General features: G+C 39.8%; 1 protein-coding gene across 1 annotated transcript in view; it reads right to left on the bottom strand.

Moving 5' to 3' along the window:
• The window catches only part of stard13b (StAR-related lipid transfer (START) domain containing 13b), a 64,727-nt gene extending 55,067 nt beyond the window's left edge, over positions 1-9,660 (bottom strand). Inside the window, exons 1-2 of the mRNA XM_051397185.1 lie at positions 9,501-9,660; positions 6,886-7,964 (exon numbers count right to left, since the gene is read on the bottom strand). Coding sequence (XP_051253145.1) covers positions 6,886-7,848 — 963 coding nt within the window. The 5' untranslated portion in view covers positions 7,849-7,964; positions 9,501-9,660. The remainder of the gene's footprint in view (positions 1-6,885; positions 7,965-9,500) is intronic.
• Positions 9,661-13,188: the final 3,528 nt, after the last annotated feature.

Below are 13,188 nucleotides of genomic sequence, written 5' to 3'. Positions count from 1 at the left end.
CATTATTTCTTAGTGTTCTTTAATCAGATTTTCTGATCATGAAGTATTTTAATTATATATAATATAATTGAACTGAATTGAAAATTATATTTTATTCTAACCAAATTGTCAGATTCCCAGCAACAATTCAAAGCAATAATAAAAGAAAACTCCCTTATTCAATCACATTAACTACATGCACACACAAAGTTTTCAGGCTTCAATTTGAGATGAAAGTCAAGTTGAGCTGCTGACACTTCATCAGAATTGATTGGTATCTTAATTATATGCTTCAGCTAAAATTCATCAAAACATAAAATAATATGGCTTTCAGACATGCAGTAAAAGGTAATTGAAATCAGGGGTAAGCTCAGGTTCATTAGTTAGTCCAGTAATTGCCTGTCATCCTTGCCAGACTTATTTACCACATGAGTGCTTTTGGGCAAAGTGAGATCATCTGTCAATTTACCACCTAAACTCAAAAAGAGTAACAGGCAAACACTAAAAAGTATCTTGTAAATTGTAGACGCTACATCAGTGGACTGCACCGCGGCCACACATGGAAATGTGATCTCGTCAGTCGTGTCTCAGGGTGAGAGAGCAAGAGAAGGAGGGCCGCAGACATGTGTGCCATACAGAGCATGATGGAATTCCCTGCACTGGCTTTCACTACTCCCCAGACACACCGTGTATATAAATAGACCATCCTCACACAGACAGGACCTGTGTCTGAGGATCTGGAGGTCCAGCCTCATAAATCAGCAGGATACACCTCAGTCACCGAAGCATAAATTACCTTTGCTGCTCTGCAATCTGAGCAGATTGTCGGCCTGACAGAGAGGAGAGATATGTGTTTCTTGCCTAGTCCTGAAGAAGGTCACATGCTACATGCTCTTCGACAGCATTATTGTGGACCCTTTTCAAGAATCCCAGTATGAAATCCTAGAACCCCAGAGGAGTGGACTTCCTCTGGAGAATTTCTCTTGTGGAATTTTTTTGTTAGAATAGTAACATCATGTATTTCCTAGAAGGCTCCTGGAATATGGTTGTTGCAGGAAGTCAAAAATATGGTATTGTAACAAGGGCAAATGGAGAAATTAGGCCAATTTGACTTTTTGAATCAAGAAAGATTCATCCTAGTTAAAGAACAGTAACAAGTAACACTATCTTAAGTCCCCCTATGTAGCATTTATAATCAGTATTAACATTTAATAATAATTGTAAGCAGATATAAGGACATTTTAAGTTCATTTCTGTGCAGTGTTTGTCAACTGTTATAACTTCTCCTATGAAGACATTTTATTTTATTACAACAGTTTTTTCTTATATTGTCATTCATTATCTGTTTATACACAACTCATAACTGCTTACAATTACATTACAGAGTGTTATAAACCATTTATTAATGAATGATTTATGAACTAAGCTTATGAACGGGGGATTTAAAGTAAACTAGCTTCTCAAGGTTATCAACTAGTAGAGACAACCAGTAACTTTTCATAAAGCTGAAGTTTGCATCAGAACACAAAATGTACAATATTTCGGATCCGTTTTCTTAACTCTCTAAATATAAACATATAAGTGAAGGATGACACTATACAGCTGCAGAAAACTCCAAGACTGTAACAAATTGAATTGGAAACCCCCATGTTTTCTCCATAGAGCCATAGTGGCTACTCTTTCATCATTCCGCTGAATTCCATCCTCGCATTGCTCAAATTCTGAGATAATAACATGTGATAAACCCAGCTCCAAGCTTCAAAACAGACAGATACATCTACGTCAATGGTCCTTTAATGTTGACTGACTCCAGCTTAATTTGAAAATGACATACACAGGCAGTTGACATCACAGAGATGACCACCAGCCACCATCAAAATAAATGGTCAAAATGAACCCAAAACAACACGACCATTAATTCCTTTCCTGGAATAAAAACTGAAAAATGTGACTGAGCCATGATTACCGCCGGCCAATTCTAAATAAAGTCATTTTTCCATTTATAACATTAAGCCTCTCAATGCACAATCATTTCATTGAAGGGACTCGTCAATAAATGTCCTGATGGGAAACCCCCACAGTGCGTTGGACAGGGCATGGTTCCTGTTAGAAGGACTTTGATAAACTTTTTGGATTTTGGAAATAAGTATGACACTTGTTGTGATATTTTCATTGGCTGACTGTGGTTTTGACTAAAAAATTACTGAAAAAGAAAAGAGAAAGTGGGAAGCAGGACATTCTTGTGACCTATTTTGAGAGTTTTTATGATCACTTTGCAATCCATAGATCGTTTACTTTCATAAAATAAATACTGTTTAGTTTAAGAAATCACAAACAGTCTTGTGAGTTTGGTTACACAAGTCTCTATAAATACGTCATAATCTGGCATATGTCATTAATATGTCTTTCTACAGCTTTCCACAAGCTGTAAATCATTCTCCATGAAGCCACACATCTGAGTTATATTACAAAATAAAGGCACTGAACAACTTATGTCCTGTTGCGTTCTCCCTAAATTGTGAGGAATTAAAGGACCAGACACCAGACGGTACCTTCACCCTGCTGACCACCCTGTGTCAGCTGACTGACCCAGCACTGGGAGAAAGTGTCTTTTTACGCTCAATCCCTGAGGAATGACCTAAATCTGGCCAATCCCCTGCTGACCTCTGAGGCCTAAGGGGTCAACTGGGGTCACAGAGAGGAAAAAATAAACCTTCTCTTCTCTGCTATGTCTGCCTTGCAAGCATGTTGCTGACCAGGGAATACAAAAGGTTTGACACAGGAACAGAATATTTACAGCTCAATCCTCTGTGTCTGCTTAACAAATAAAAGACCTTCAAGTACTTTTATACTTTTTATATGTTGATCAGAACAAATTGTGAACGTTGACTCCAGAGAACAGAAACAAGACATCACAAAAATTGCTGCTGATGCTCGCCCTGCAGCTACTGTTGTAATAAGTGAGACAAGAACCTTTGCTCCAACTTCCCTCTCCATGTAATATTTATATTACAATTCTAGTTCAAAGAAACAAACACTGATTCCCAGAAAATCTTCCTACATACTTTTGCAGTTTCTGTTTCCATCTTGCTAAGATATTGTCAGAGGGAGCATCAGTGTGCCATTGCATATTAAAGACATGATACTGTCCTGTTTCTCTTTATGGAGTCAGACACATAAAGCTGAGTAAACATTCATGTGATTTGGCTGAGGTTGAGAATGAAATGTGTTTTATATTGTTCAGTCCCTCATGATCTGTAGGGTAAACTTTTATTTGATGGACATTTCAGTCTGTTTGACATGAATGGAAATTACAGTACGTTCTTTAAGGACCAGTGTGTAAGATGTAGTGGCATCTAGCGGTGAACCATCTGAATACAGCTCGGCCTTCCAAGCGTAAAGAGAATCTACAGTGGCTATGAAACTTCATTAAAACGCCAAAGGCCCTATTTACAGCCAGTGTTTGGTTCATATGTACGTATAATTTAATCATGTACACTAGGACTTGCTTTCCTTTTGTTTTCTCTGGCCTTTGTAGTATTGTAAATAGTGTCTGTGGGTGTAAAACACTGTGCGTATTCATTCATGTTTTATGTTATCTAATTTGATGTTATGTCCTTTGATGAATGAGGATTTAAAAAGATCATGGAAGACATGTATGCACTTCTCTTGACAAGATTGAGATTAAGCCTTCAATCACAATATATGATGGAATTATGAAAACTTCTTTCTAAATTGTAATTAGTGAATTTTCTGTAAATCAAGATTTTCTAACTTAAAGTATTTAACTTACAAATAAGCTGTGACAAAATGGTGGTGATATGGTTGGTTATATGGTTATAACACTAAAAATGTGCAAATTGACCTGCGACCTGGAACAAGAACATATATAAAGTGGCTGAAGTTCCTCTTTATCATTCTGAGATCAACATAGCCAAAACCTTTGGTAAAATGCACCAAATTAAAAGAAACGAGAAGTGAGTGCAGATGAAATTGTTTTCACATGTTGGGTTCTGAACAAATCCTCATGTCTGCACCTCAGTGGGTGCACATTCCTCCAGCTAAAGATAAAACAGAGACCGACCAAACTGTTATGCTGGCAAGCATCAATGCTGCTGAAATGTCCATGAGCAAGAAACTGAGTCCTAGGTGTATCTTTGTGTGGGAAAAGAGGGTTTTAACGCTTCAGATCAAGAGCAAAAAGCTGAACTTCAGTCATCTTTAAAGATATTTGCGGGAAAGAATCTTGATTTTCTGAGGCAAATGACAAAAAATATATTCTGAACAAGAAAAAGGAAATAAAAAAAAGCTGAAGATCTTGCGAGCTGGACTCCTGATTAACCCCTGGAGTCAAACAAACACAAATGTAAGAAACAGATGCCCCATTCTGGCACACACTCGAGCCAAATCTGGAACACATTCACACTGTCTCTTTTCAGTGACATCCTCACAAGGTGCTGCTCAGGAATGCGGGCACTTCTACTTAGAATGAGACAAATTCCAGAGAGGGCCTGACGCTCAAGTGAGACACTACCCTTGATTCATCTCTTCGTGCCTTTCCCCTCTATCAGGCCCCAGCAATTGTGTGAAGTCCTCACACCATGGCAACTGAGCTGGTATGAGTCAATCCTTTAGATAAATGCATTAATGTTATCTTCTGGGGACAACAAAATGTGAGCTGACTATAACTTTATCAGCGCAAATTGGCTGCATTGTGAAGCCCAACACAGCAGCTTTGACATGGAAATGAGGAGTTAAGTGTGTGAGCTCTGGGCTTGGTGCCTGGTCTGTGCCACCCACAGAGAGTGCCAGAGATCACCATGGAGGTATCCAAATGTAGCAGCCGGTCATGCGAAAGGGCAACGGCTACCTGGCTACTTGGAGGAATAAATTACGCTCTTAATATCCTGAGATGCAAAATCCCAACTGAACGCTGTCGCAGCCATGTCTGTAGAGCGGGAAGGATTGGTGAAGGATTGGTAAAGAAGTGTGTATTTCTAGGGGGTTTTCAAGTCACAGTTGAGTTAAATGATGCAAGCAGGGGGGAGTCACAAGATGACACAGAGTGGAAACACTATGCATACAGTGCCCTCATATGGTTAATATTAACAACTGCAAGTATGCGTTAATCTAGGGACTACATTTTAATGCATGTGTGTTTACAATGTATCAACAACTATAATAAAAACATATAGTTAAATCACTACTGACTCCACTTGAGCCATTCTACAGTGAGGTATTTTTTTATTATTTTTGATCAGAATCGCCCACTTTTTACTCCCTCATAGTTGGACAGTTTGGGGTTTTCCCATTAACATAAAAACAATAAAAAGATGACTATTGGGCTGTCATTATTTTGTATTTTTATGAATTACTTTTGAACAGTGGGGTTTTTTTATTTTTATGCAGTTCAGTGTTATTTTCTGCAAATTCCCATTCATGATGAATATTGGTATTTTGTTCTTATTTAGCTTTTGTCTCTTTCTAAGCATCTGTTATAATGATTTTTTAATGAAAATGTTCTCTTTTGACTTCATTAAGTGGAATTATGTGTTTATATACATACATACACATATAAAATGTAATATCTAGTTGAGGAAAACAACATGTTTTTTAACCTTGTTTTTCTGTGAAGTCAAGGCCAGCAGACTTTCCGATAGCAATCACATTGCAACCCACCATTTGATGGGAGCTTGTGGTGGGACTTTATGAGACGCTCTGACCTGCTGTCCTTCCACTCTCCTGTCAGTGTCATTCTACATATAAAGCTGGCATTACCTCAACATCCTCCCCGATCAACAAACAGAAAAGCTAATCTCTTCTAGCCATGTACTCTGCCCTGTTTACATGCTGCTATAATCTGCAGACTGTCCAGAAAAGGATGACGATTATGTGCCATTGGATATGCTCCCCTAGTTATTACAAAAAAAACATATCTATGAATGTCCATATGAGCCTTTAAAAGGGCAATAAAGAGCAGGGATGAAGGGTTACAGTATGGTTACAACCAAGGTCAGTGTAGAGGTTGTGTGAAAGAGAATCCAGTGTGCTTTGACTTGTTAAAGAAAAAGGGAGCTCTTCAGTAATGGAAGGCTAAGCTCAGTGCTAATACGGCCTGTAGTGGGCTCTTTCAAAACAACGCTGCCTGCTGAGGGAGTGGAGAGAAGGCAGAAGCTGTTTGCATTCCTTCTGGATGTGCATTTCACCAGTACTGATGTGAAGTGTACTCCTACACACTTATACAAACTATGCATTATCTCACAGTGTAATGATATCAGCTGCTGGGAGCTGGTAACTGTGACACTGTGCATGGTCTTTTCTGTGAATGGGCCAATACAGCATATATATAGTTTTCAAGAAGACGTTTCTTTGACTGATTCATTTCCTACTTGAATTTAGGGTACTTGTATGCAATTTATTGCTGAACAGAAACAGTATGTGATGTATTACTTATGTATTACTGTATTACTTAAACTTATGTATTTTTATAATCTAAAATATTTATTTCCACCTTAAAAAGCTCAAAAGCTGATGTGGATGTATTGCATGTAAAACACAAGTCACAAATCTAGCACTTGTGAAACATAATTTCATGTGTGATAAATTCACAATTATACACACACGGTTTCCTGACATTTTCTATGGTTTTTAGATATTTCACATGAAATACATACATTTTCCATGCAATAAATTGCAGTGCTTTTTGTAAGGGACAATAATTTATTACATATATATATATATATATATATATATATATATATATATAGTATAATACGTTTTATAGTATAATACGTTTTTTGTTCTGTTGATCAATGAGCACTTTCCTAGTAAAATAAATACATAAAAATATTGTCAAATATACATCTCTGAATATTTGTCAATTATTTTAAATCAATAGCAGCATACCTCCTTACTGCTGCTTTCTCCCTCTGCTTCATAACCACAGTTTCTGGCCGTGTGATCGATTTCTGCTCGGGCACTCACAGCGCCTCTCCTCTTCTGTTTGTCTTTGCCTGTGCTCCTTTGTCTGCGACTGACAAGGAACTCTCTACTCCGGGGCAGCTCTGGGAACACGTCATTGTTGTTGTCTTCATCATCATCATCATCATCATCACCATCATCGTGATCATCATTCTCTTCCGGTGAAGAGTCTCCATCGTCAGAGCTCTCATTGACAAAAGCATGGCCGTCGGCTCCGGAGGGACAGGTGTAGTGTGAGAAGGTGATGGAGCTCGGTTTGTGCTTCACAATGCGTGGGAGATCTGAGACTCTCCGGGCTGAATCAGGAACAGTCACAGGGACAGTTGCAGGGACAGTGAGGGTAAGAGTCGAGTCCAGATTGAGGATGGGACACAGGTCCTCTGGAGGCGTAGAAACATGTCCATTTGTGACTGGCTCTAACCTCTCAAAGTCTGCTGTTATACATCCAGAGTTCAATATTACTGTCTTAACAGCAGGATTGGGAACCACATGGTCTGACTGGCCTTCTGTGACAGGGACAGTAAGTGAAATGTTGTCAATACCTGCTTCATAAAGCCGAACTGAGGCCAGTTGACTCGAGTCCAGAAGTGCTTCACCAGGAATGACTGACAGTTGTCCAGGTTCCTGTAAGCACACAGAGTCCGCAAATTCAGTGTTAGGACTGACACAAACAAAACTCTTCTTCAGCTTGTTTATGTCTACATCTGGCTCCAGCAGTGAGCTTTGGGCTTCATAGAGACAATCATTCCCTCTGGGGTCTGCAGAGCCATTAGCTGAGGGAGCAGAGCTTTCTGAGGTAAATTCCTCTGTTAGGAAGGTTTCTTTTTGTAATACTGAAGCTGTCCGAGACTGATGTTCCTCCAAAATCACCTCAGGTGGAATCTCCATTATTGTTTTATTCTACAGTTTCTCATAATTCAAAACATAAATCCACAGGTACTTGTGCTTGATGTATCGAATAGCCATTTTTATCCAAGATGTTCAGTCAAACCACAGCAGATAACCTGAAAGAAACAAAGGTGAAAATATGTGAACGGCATGTAACACAACTGATAAGCACAGAGAGATGAAGATTATTTCCAAAGACAACACAGGAACAACAAGATGGACTATACATACTTTTAGAGTGTTTCCACATCTCTGTGCGCTGTAAAGATCAAAGTCTCAGTACACAACCAGAGTTAAATGTAAAGCTTCTAAATCAAACTCTGAACAGCTCTAACTACGTGCCATCCAGCGAGTGGTTTGCTGTGAAATTCAACATCTGGCTCAGGCTGGGCTGTTCAAGTCTGGATCTGTTTCACACACGATCGTGGTGACATCACCACACAGAGGAATCCGACTGCTCTCCCCCAGTCGGTAATTTACTACACACCGCACCATTCATCAGGGCAGAAGATGTCCCTAGTCGACCGTCGTTAACATCCTCACTCACCCCTTCATTAAGCTCTTCTCTAAAACACACCTTGGACAGGTCTGAGACATCCGAAGTACACAAGGAAAAACAAACAGTTGCTTTGTTGTGCTGCTATACATGATTATCATCTGGTTCAGCTACCAAGACTTTCCTCAGAAGACATTGTTTTTTTAGATGTGTAACGGAAACTTCCAAGAGAAACGTAACCTACAATAGACCTGCTGAGTCCAATAAACATGCGCGCATTCTTCTCATGTTTTTCTTCTCATGTTTTAACAGCAAAACATTTGATATGTATAGATGGAAACCTAGAGATTTTCCTAGAAAATGATCTGCTATTTCAGAGTACTTTCGTTTATTGAAACACACAACGCAGCTGCAGAAAGTTAATTTCTGTAATTTTTGCTCACACAGGTCTCTGCTGTTTCTGTGAGAAAGTTGCAGTTGCCAGCACCTTTACCATGGCCTTGAGACACTTGACACACACACACAAACACACACAAATATGCATACACGCTCTTTTTCTTTGAGGACACAAGCAGATTAAACAACCTCAGACAAGGACAAAATCTAACTCAATACAATACTTTTTATAATTCTGACATGATGATGGAATACTGGGAAATCCTGCAGACAGTATCTATGTATGTATGTATGTATTAGCAATTCCACACAACTGCATTAAATACTACATTAAATGTCCTCCTGTAAAACCAGTCTCTACATGGTGAATGTGAAGTGAATGTACAGGAGATTAGAGTTCCTTCCAGAAACCCCTCTTTTAAAAAAAAACACTATGCAAAGAGAGTCTCATTATTTCCAAATGAATGCAGAGCAGATTCAAATAGAGGGTAGAAGTCACAGAGTGAAAATGAACTGACTGGCAAGGCGAGACCACAACTTATTTAGAGGAGTGGGAAAAAAAGCATCCAGCTTTGGAGAATTTTCAAGAGAATGGTTGTGAACAAGTCCTCTCACGTAGAAACAACTTATAGTGTAACTTTCTCAACTGAGCCAAGGAGGTTTAGGAAGGAGAGAATTTTAGATTTGGTTCTCCATCACAAATAGATACTGAGTCATCAATGAGCAAGAATCACAGGAAAACAGCAAACAAGAGACTCACCTGCTGAGTGGGAAAAGCTGTCTGTGTAACCCAAACAGTGTCACTGAGATCATGGCAAACCAGTGGCAGTGAGGCTTGTTCCTGTAAGAGCAGAGAGGGTTGGACAGCCCTCGCAGAGCCACACTTACATCCCCATAGGCCTGTTCTGCTAAAAGGCAAGCTTGTCATCACAACTATCACCCCCTCCTCTTGTGTTTCCCTGTGGGGCTGCAGGAGTGTTCAGTTAGCAACGACTAAACCATTCAGAATATGCGTAAGAGCAGAGAGAATGTGTACTTGTTGGAAGATGGAAAGAGGAGGAGAAAGGAGACAGGGAGAGGGGGGTAAAAAAGGGAGGGAGAGGGTGGGTGGCTGCGTGGTGGAGGGAGCAGCAGTGGTTGGCACTGTAAAAGAACAAGGTGAAATGGGTTTCCAGCCCTCACAAACAGGCTGTGAGGAATGGCTAACTTCACCGGCCTGAGCAACGCAGGAGCAAGATGTACCGCAGCCGTGACCTATGGCTTCAAAACACTGGGCTGAGGAATGCTTTCAAGTCAAAAGGGGAAAGCTGTGAAGCACCATGATTTACTGGAGCTTATTACACATAGATTAAGATGATATCTCCATGATAGGATCTGATGCTGAACTAAAACCAAAAGCATGTTTCCTCAGGTTTTTATTTAACATAGAAAAACTGCTAGTTAGTAGGAGTCTGTATCAGACTGCGAGCCAATTTGTGGCGTAGGAGTCCCATTATAAATCATAAACTAACAGAATGATATGTTAGGGCAAAACACTTCCTATTAATAGCTGATTCACATTTTGTTGGTGTCTAAAATAGCTTTAACAATCTGGGAATATCCAAATAATCAAATATATTCTTTGTATTTTCTTCATTCTCAAATCCTTTCTGCATCCATCCTTTGATATCCTTGTATTATTTCCATATTTCCCATTTAATATTTTGCATATCATTTATGATACATGGAACAGAGAAGTTATCCAATTTGACACAAAAGCAAAATCTAAAAAATAAAACACTGTCTTGGGAATTTGAGCCAAGGCATTCCTCAGTAGAAACAAGAGTCCTCTTGTGACTCAGTGTGAGTTGAATGTAGGAAAAGCCAAGTAGACCACATATAGGAGTTGTAGGTGAAAGTGAGTGAAAGTGAGAGATGAACATGGAGAGTAAACATGAAAGGGGCATGTCTGAGCGATTTGCTTGTTCATTGGCTGAGGACTTGTTGTTTGCGCTGCTCCTGTGCTCTGTGTTGCAGGAAGAATTCCTGAGTTCACACTCTGTGAGTTGTTGTTGACTTTATACCATGGAGGGGGTTTCATTCATTCAATTATTTGTGTATATTCACTCATTCATACAGTCACCTCACCAGGAGTGAGGTGGTAAAGCCACACAGCCACAAATCAACACTTGGACTCAGTTTGACCTGTGGCCCGGGGGGGGACACGGGGGGATGAGTGCTGACTTACTTCTCTCATTCATAAAACACTTTGCAGTCTGCCTGTGGCTGCCATTCTTGTTTCACAGCTTCCTCCTGTTTTTCTTTTTTTTTTGGGTTTTTACAACTCATCTTCAGCCTCTGTCCTGTGCTGTGAAAACATACGCACTTTATTAAGTGGAGATCACCATCAATGAGGCCTTGTATCTCTTCAGGCTGACTTCTATGCTTCATTAAATAGGAAGAAATAATTTTTCAGATATAACAATGGAAGAGAACAGAAGAAATATTCAGTTGTTTATTTGGGAATATAAAAAGTCATGCTCGACACAGCAGCCATGCAATAGCACTAAATCCACAGTTTGACCGGTGAGATAAGGCGTGTGTGCCAACTTTTAATGTTTCCTGATCTTTTGTTCTGAGCGAGTGACATTCCTGATGTCCTTGTCCGTGTTTACATTTCCCCTATTGTCTGGCTACGTGAAAAGGTTACATGAGGCACACAAGAGGTTTGCCTTTTGCCAACTAATCATAAAAGTAAAGTAGTACAACTCGATCAGAATCATTCCTGAACTCTTTTAAATCAGATTATATATTAAAAACAAAGTCAAAACCAAAAGTTATCTTAAAATTATGTTCTTGCCTAGGTTGTGTGCACACACTGATATGGACCTAGTGTGGCAGACAGTGTCCTGTGGTCTTGTTTACTCTGTCTGAGAAAGGTAACAAAAGTGTGCAGGTGCACGTGAATGAGAGAAAAAAAGAGTGGAAGAGACACAGAGTGAAAAAACAGAACAAAAAGAAAATGTGTCTGTCGCCTGTGTCGGTTCTTACAGTGAAACACACATTTGGGAATTCGAACAAGTAACAGCACTTAATGAATAGCAGCCTTTTCTCTGCCTGGCCTATCTGAGCTGTGGAGGTGAACAGTCCAAGGCCAGTGGGAGTGAGAACAGTCGGACTCAAACACAGCTGGATGTTCCCACAAGCTAACCCGGGAGGCTCCTGGCTCAGAAATAAGAAAGGAAAAACAGCCTTGTTTGTGTCACTGAAAGAAAAACACTGGCTTTGCTTCTGCAGGGGATAGAAGGTAGAATCAGCACCTGGAGCAGGAGGAAGGCAATAAAGAGAGCAAAGTCTTTGTGTATTTAAAGTGGTTTCTTTACACTCCAAACACCAAGCTTTGTCTGTGTTTCAGTCACGTTTAATCAAATGTCACCAACATGATTTTTTTTTCTCTGAATTTGGCAGGTTTCACACTTTTTTCTACACTTGTTATGTTGAGAGTTGTTTACTGGGTTCATCAATCTGCTGGCTGCAAGCTGTTGCTGCGTTGCAATGACTTTTAAGGATGTGATTGGGGAAATCTGGCTATTAACAAGAAAGTCCAAAGCGATGCACATGTCCCTGTGAGGCTGTACTTGTGCAGTGGGCACAGCAGTACTTTGAGCTGAATGCTAATGTCAGCATGCTAACAATGCTCCCAACCATGTTCAGCATCTTTAGCAATTTGGCATGTTAACATTTGCTCATTAGCACTAAACCAGAGATTGAGATTAAGGGAAATATCAAAAGTAATACCATATGTGCAGGTATTTACTCATAAACAGTCCATCTAATAGTTGTTGAGACATTTCACTCAAAACCACAAATGTGAACCTCATGGTGGCGCTAGAGGAAACATCAGGGGGTCATCAAAGTCCTTAGCATCTATCATCTGGGAACCATGAATGCCTGTACATGCCACAGCAATCCATCCAGTACTCACTGAGCCAAAGTGGTGGACCAACCAACCAACAAACCAACATTGCAATCCTTAGTCCCATGCTGCTAGTGTGGCTAAAAGGACACAGTCTTTACACTGGCCAAACACCAAGATCTGTCTCGATGCTACATTCAAGTTTGATTGACTGCCACCAGCACACCTCAAAGACCAGTTCTGGGCATGGTATGCCAATTCAAAGACTTATTTCACTATTGGGCTATCTCTTTAGTCTTTAACGTAGTCTTACTGGAGTCCAAGCAAATAGGGTGACGTGTGTTGTACAGATTGTAAAGCTATTTTTGGGCTATATTAATAAAATGGACACGACATAATCCTCTACTACACAGTATATTTAGATTTAAATTGAATTATCCTAAAAAGTCCTAAAAGTAACAAGTTAGGTCCTGTGTTCACATTTGAGTTCCTGTTGTCTTCAATCTAATGGTTGCAATGAAAACTTACATAGCCGCAGTATCAATGCTGAACT

The sequence above is a fragment of the Dicentrarchus labrax genome, unplaced genomic scaffold, assembly GCF_905237075.1.
Source record: "Dicentrarchus labrax unplaced genomic scaffold, dlabrax2021, whole genome shotgun sequence".
In the NCBI taxonomy this organism is placed as follows: Eukaryota; Metazoa; Chordata; class Actinopteri; family Moronidae; genus Dicentrarchus; species Dicentrarchus labrax.
The sequence above is the reverse complement of the archived record's forward strand: the minus strand, read 5'-3'. Positions and strand labels throughout refer to the sequence as shown.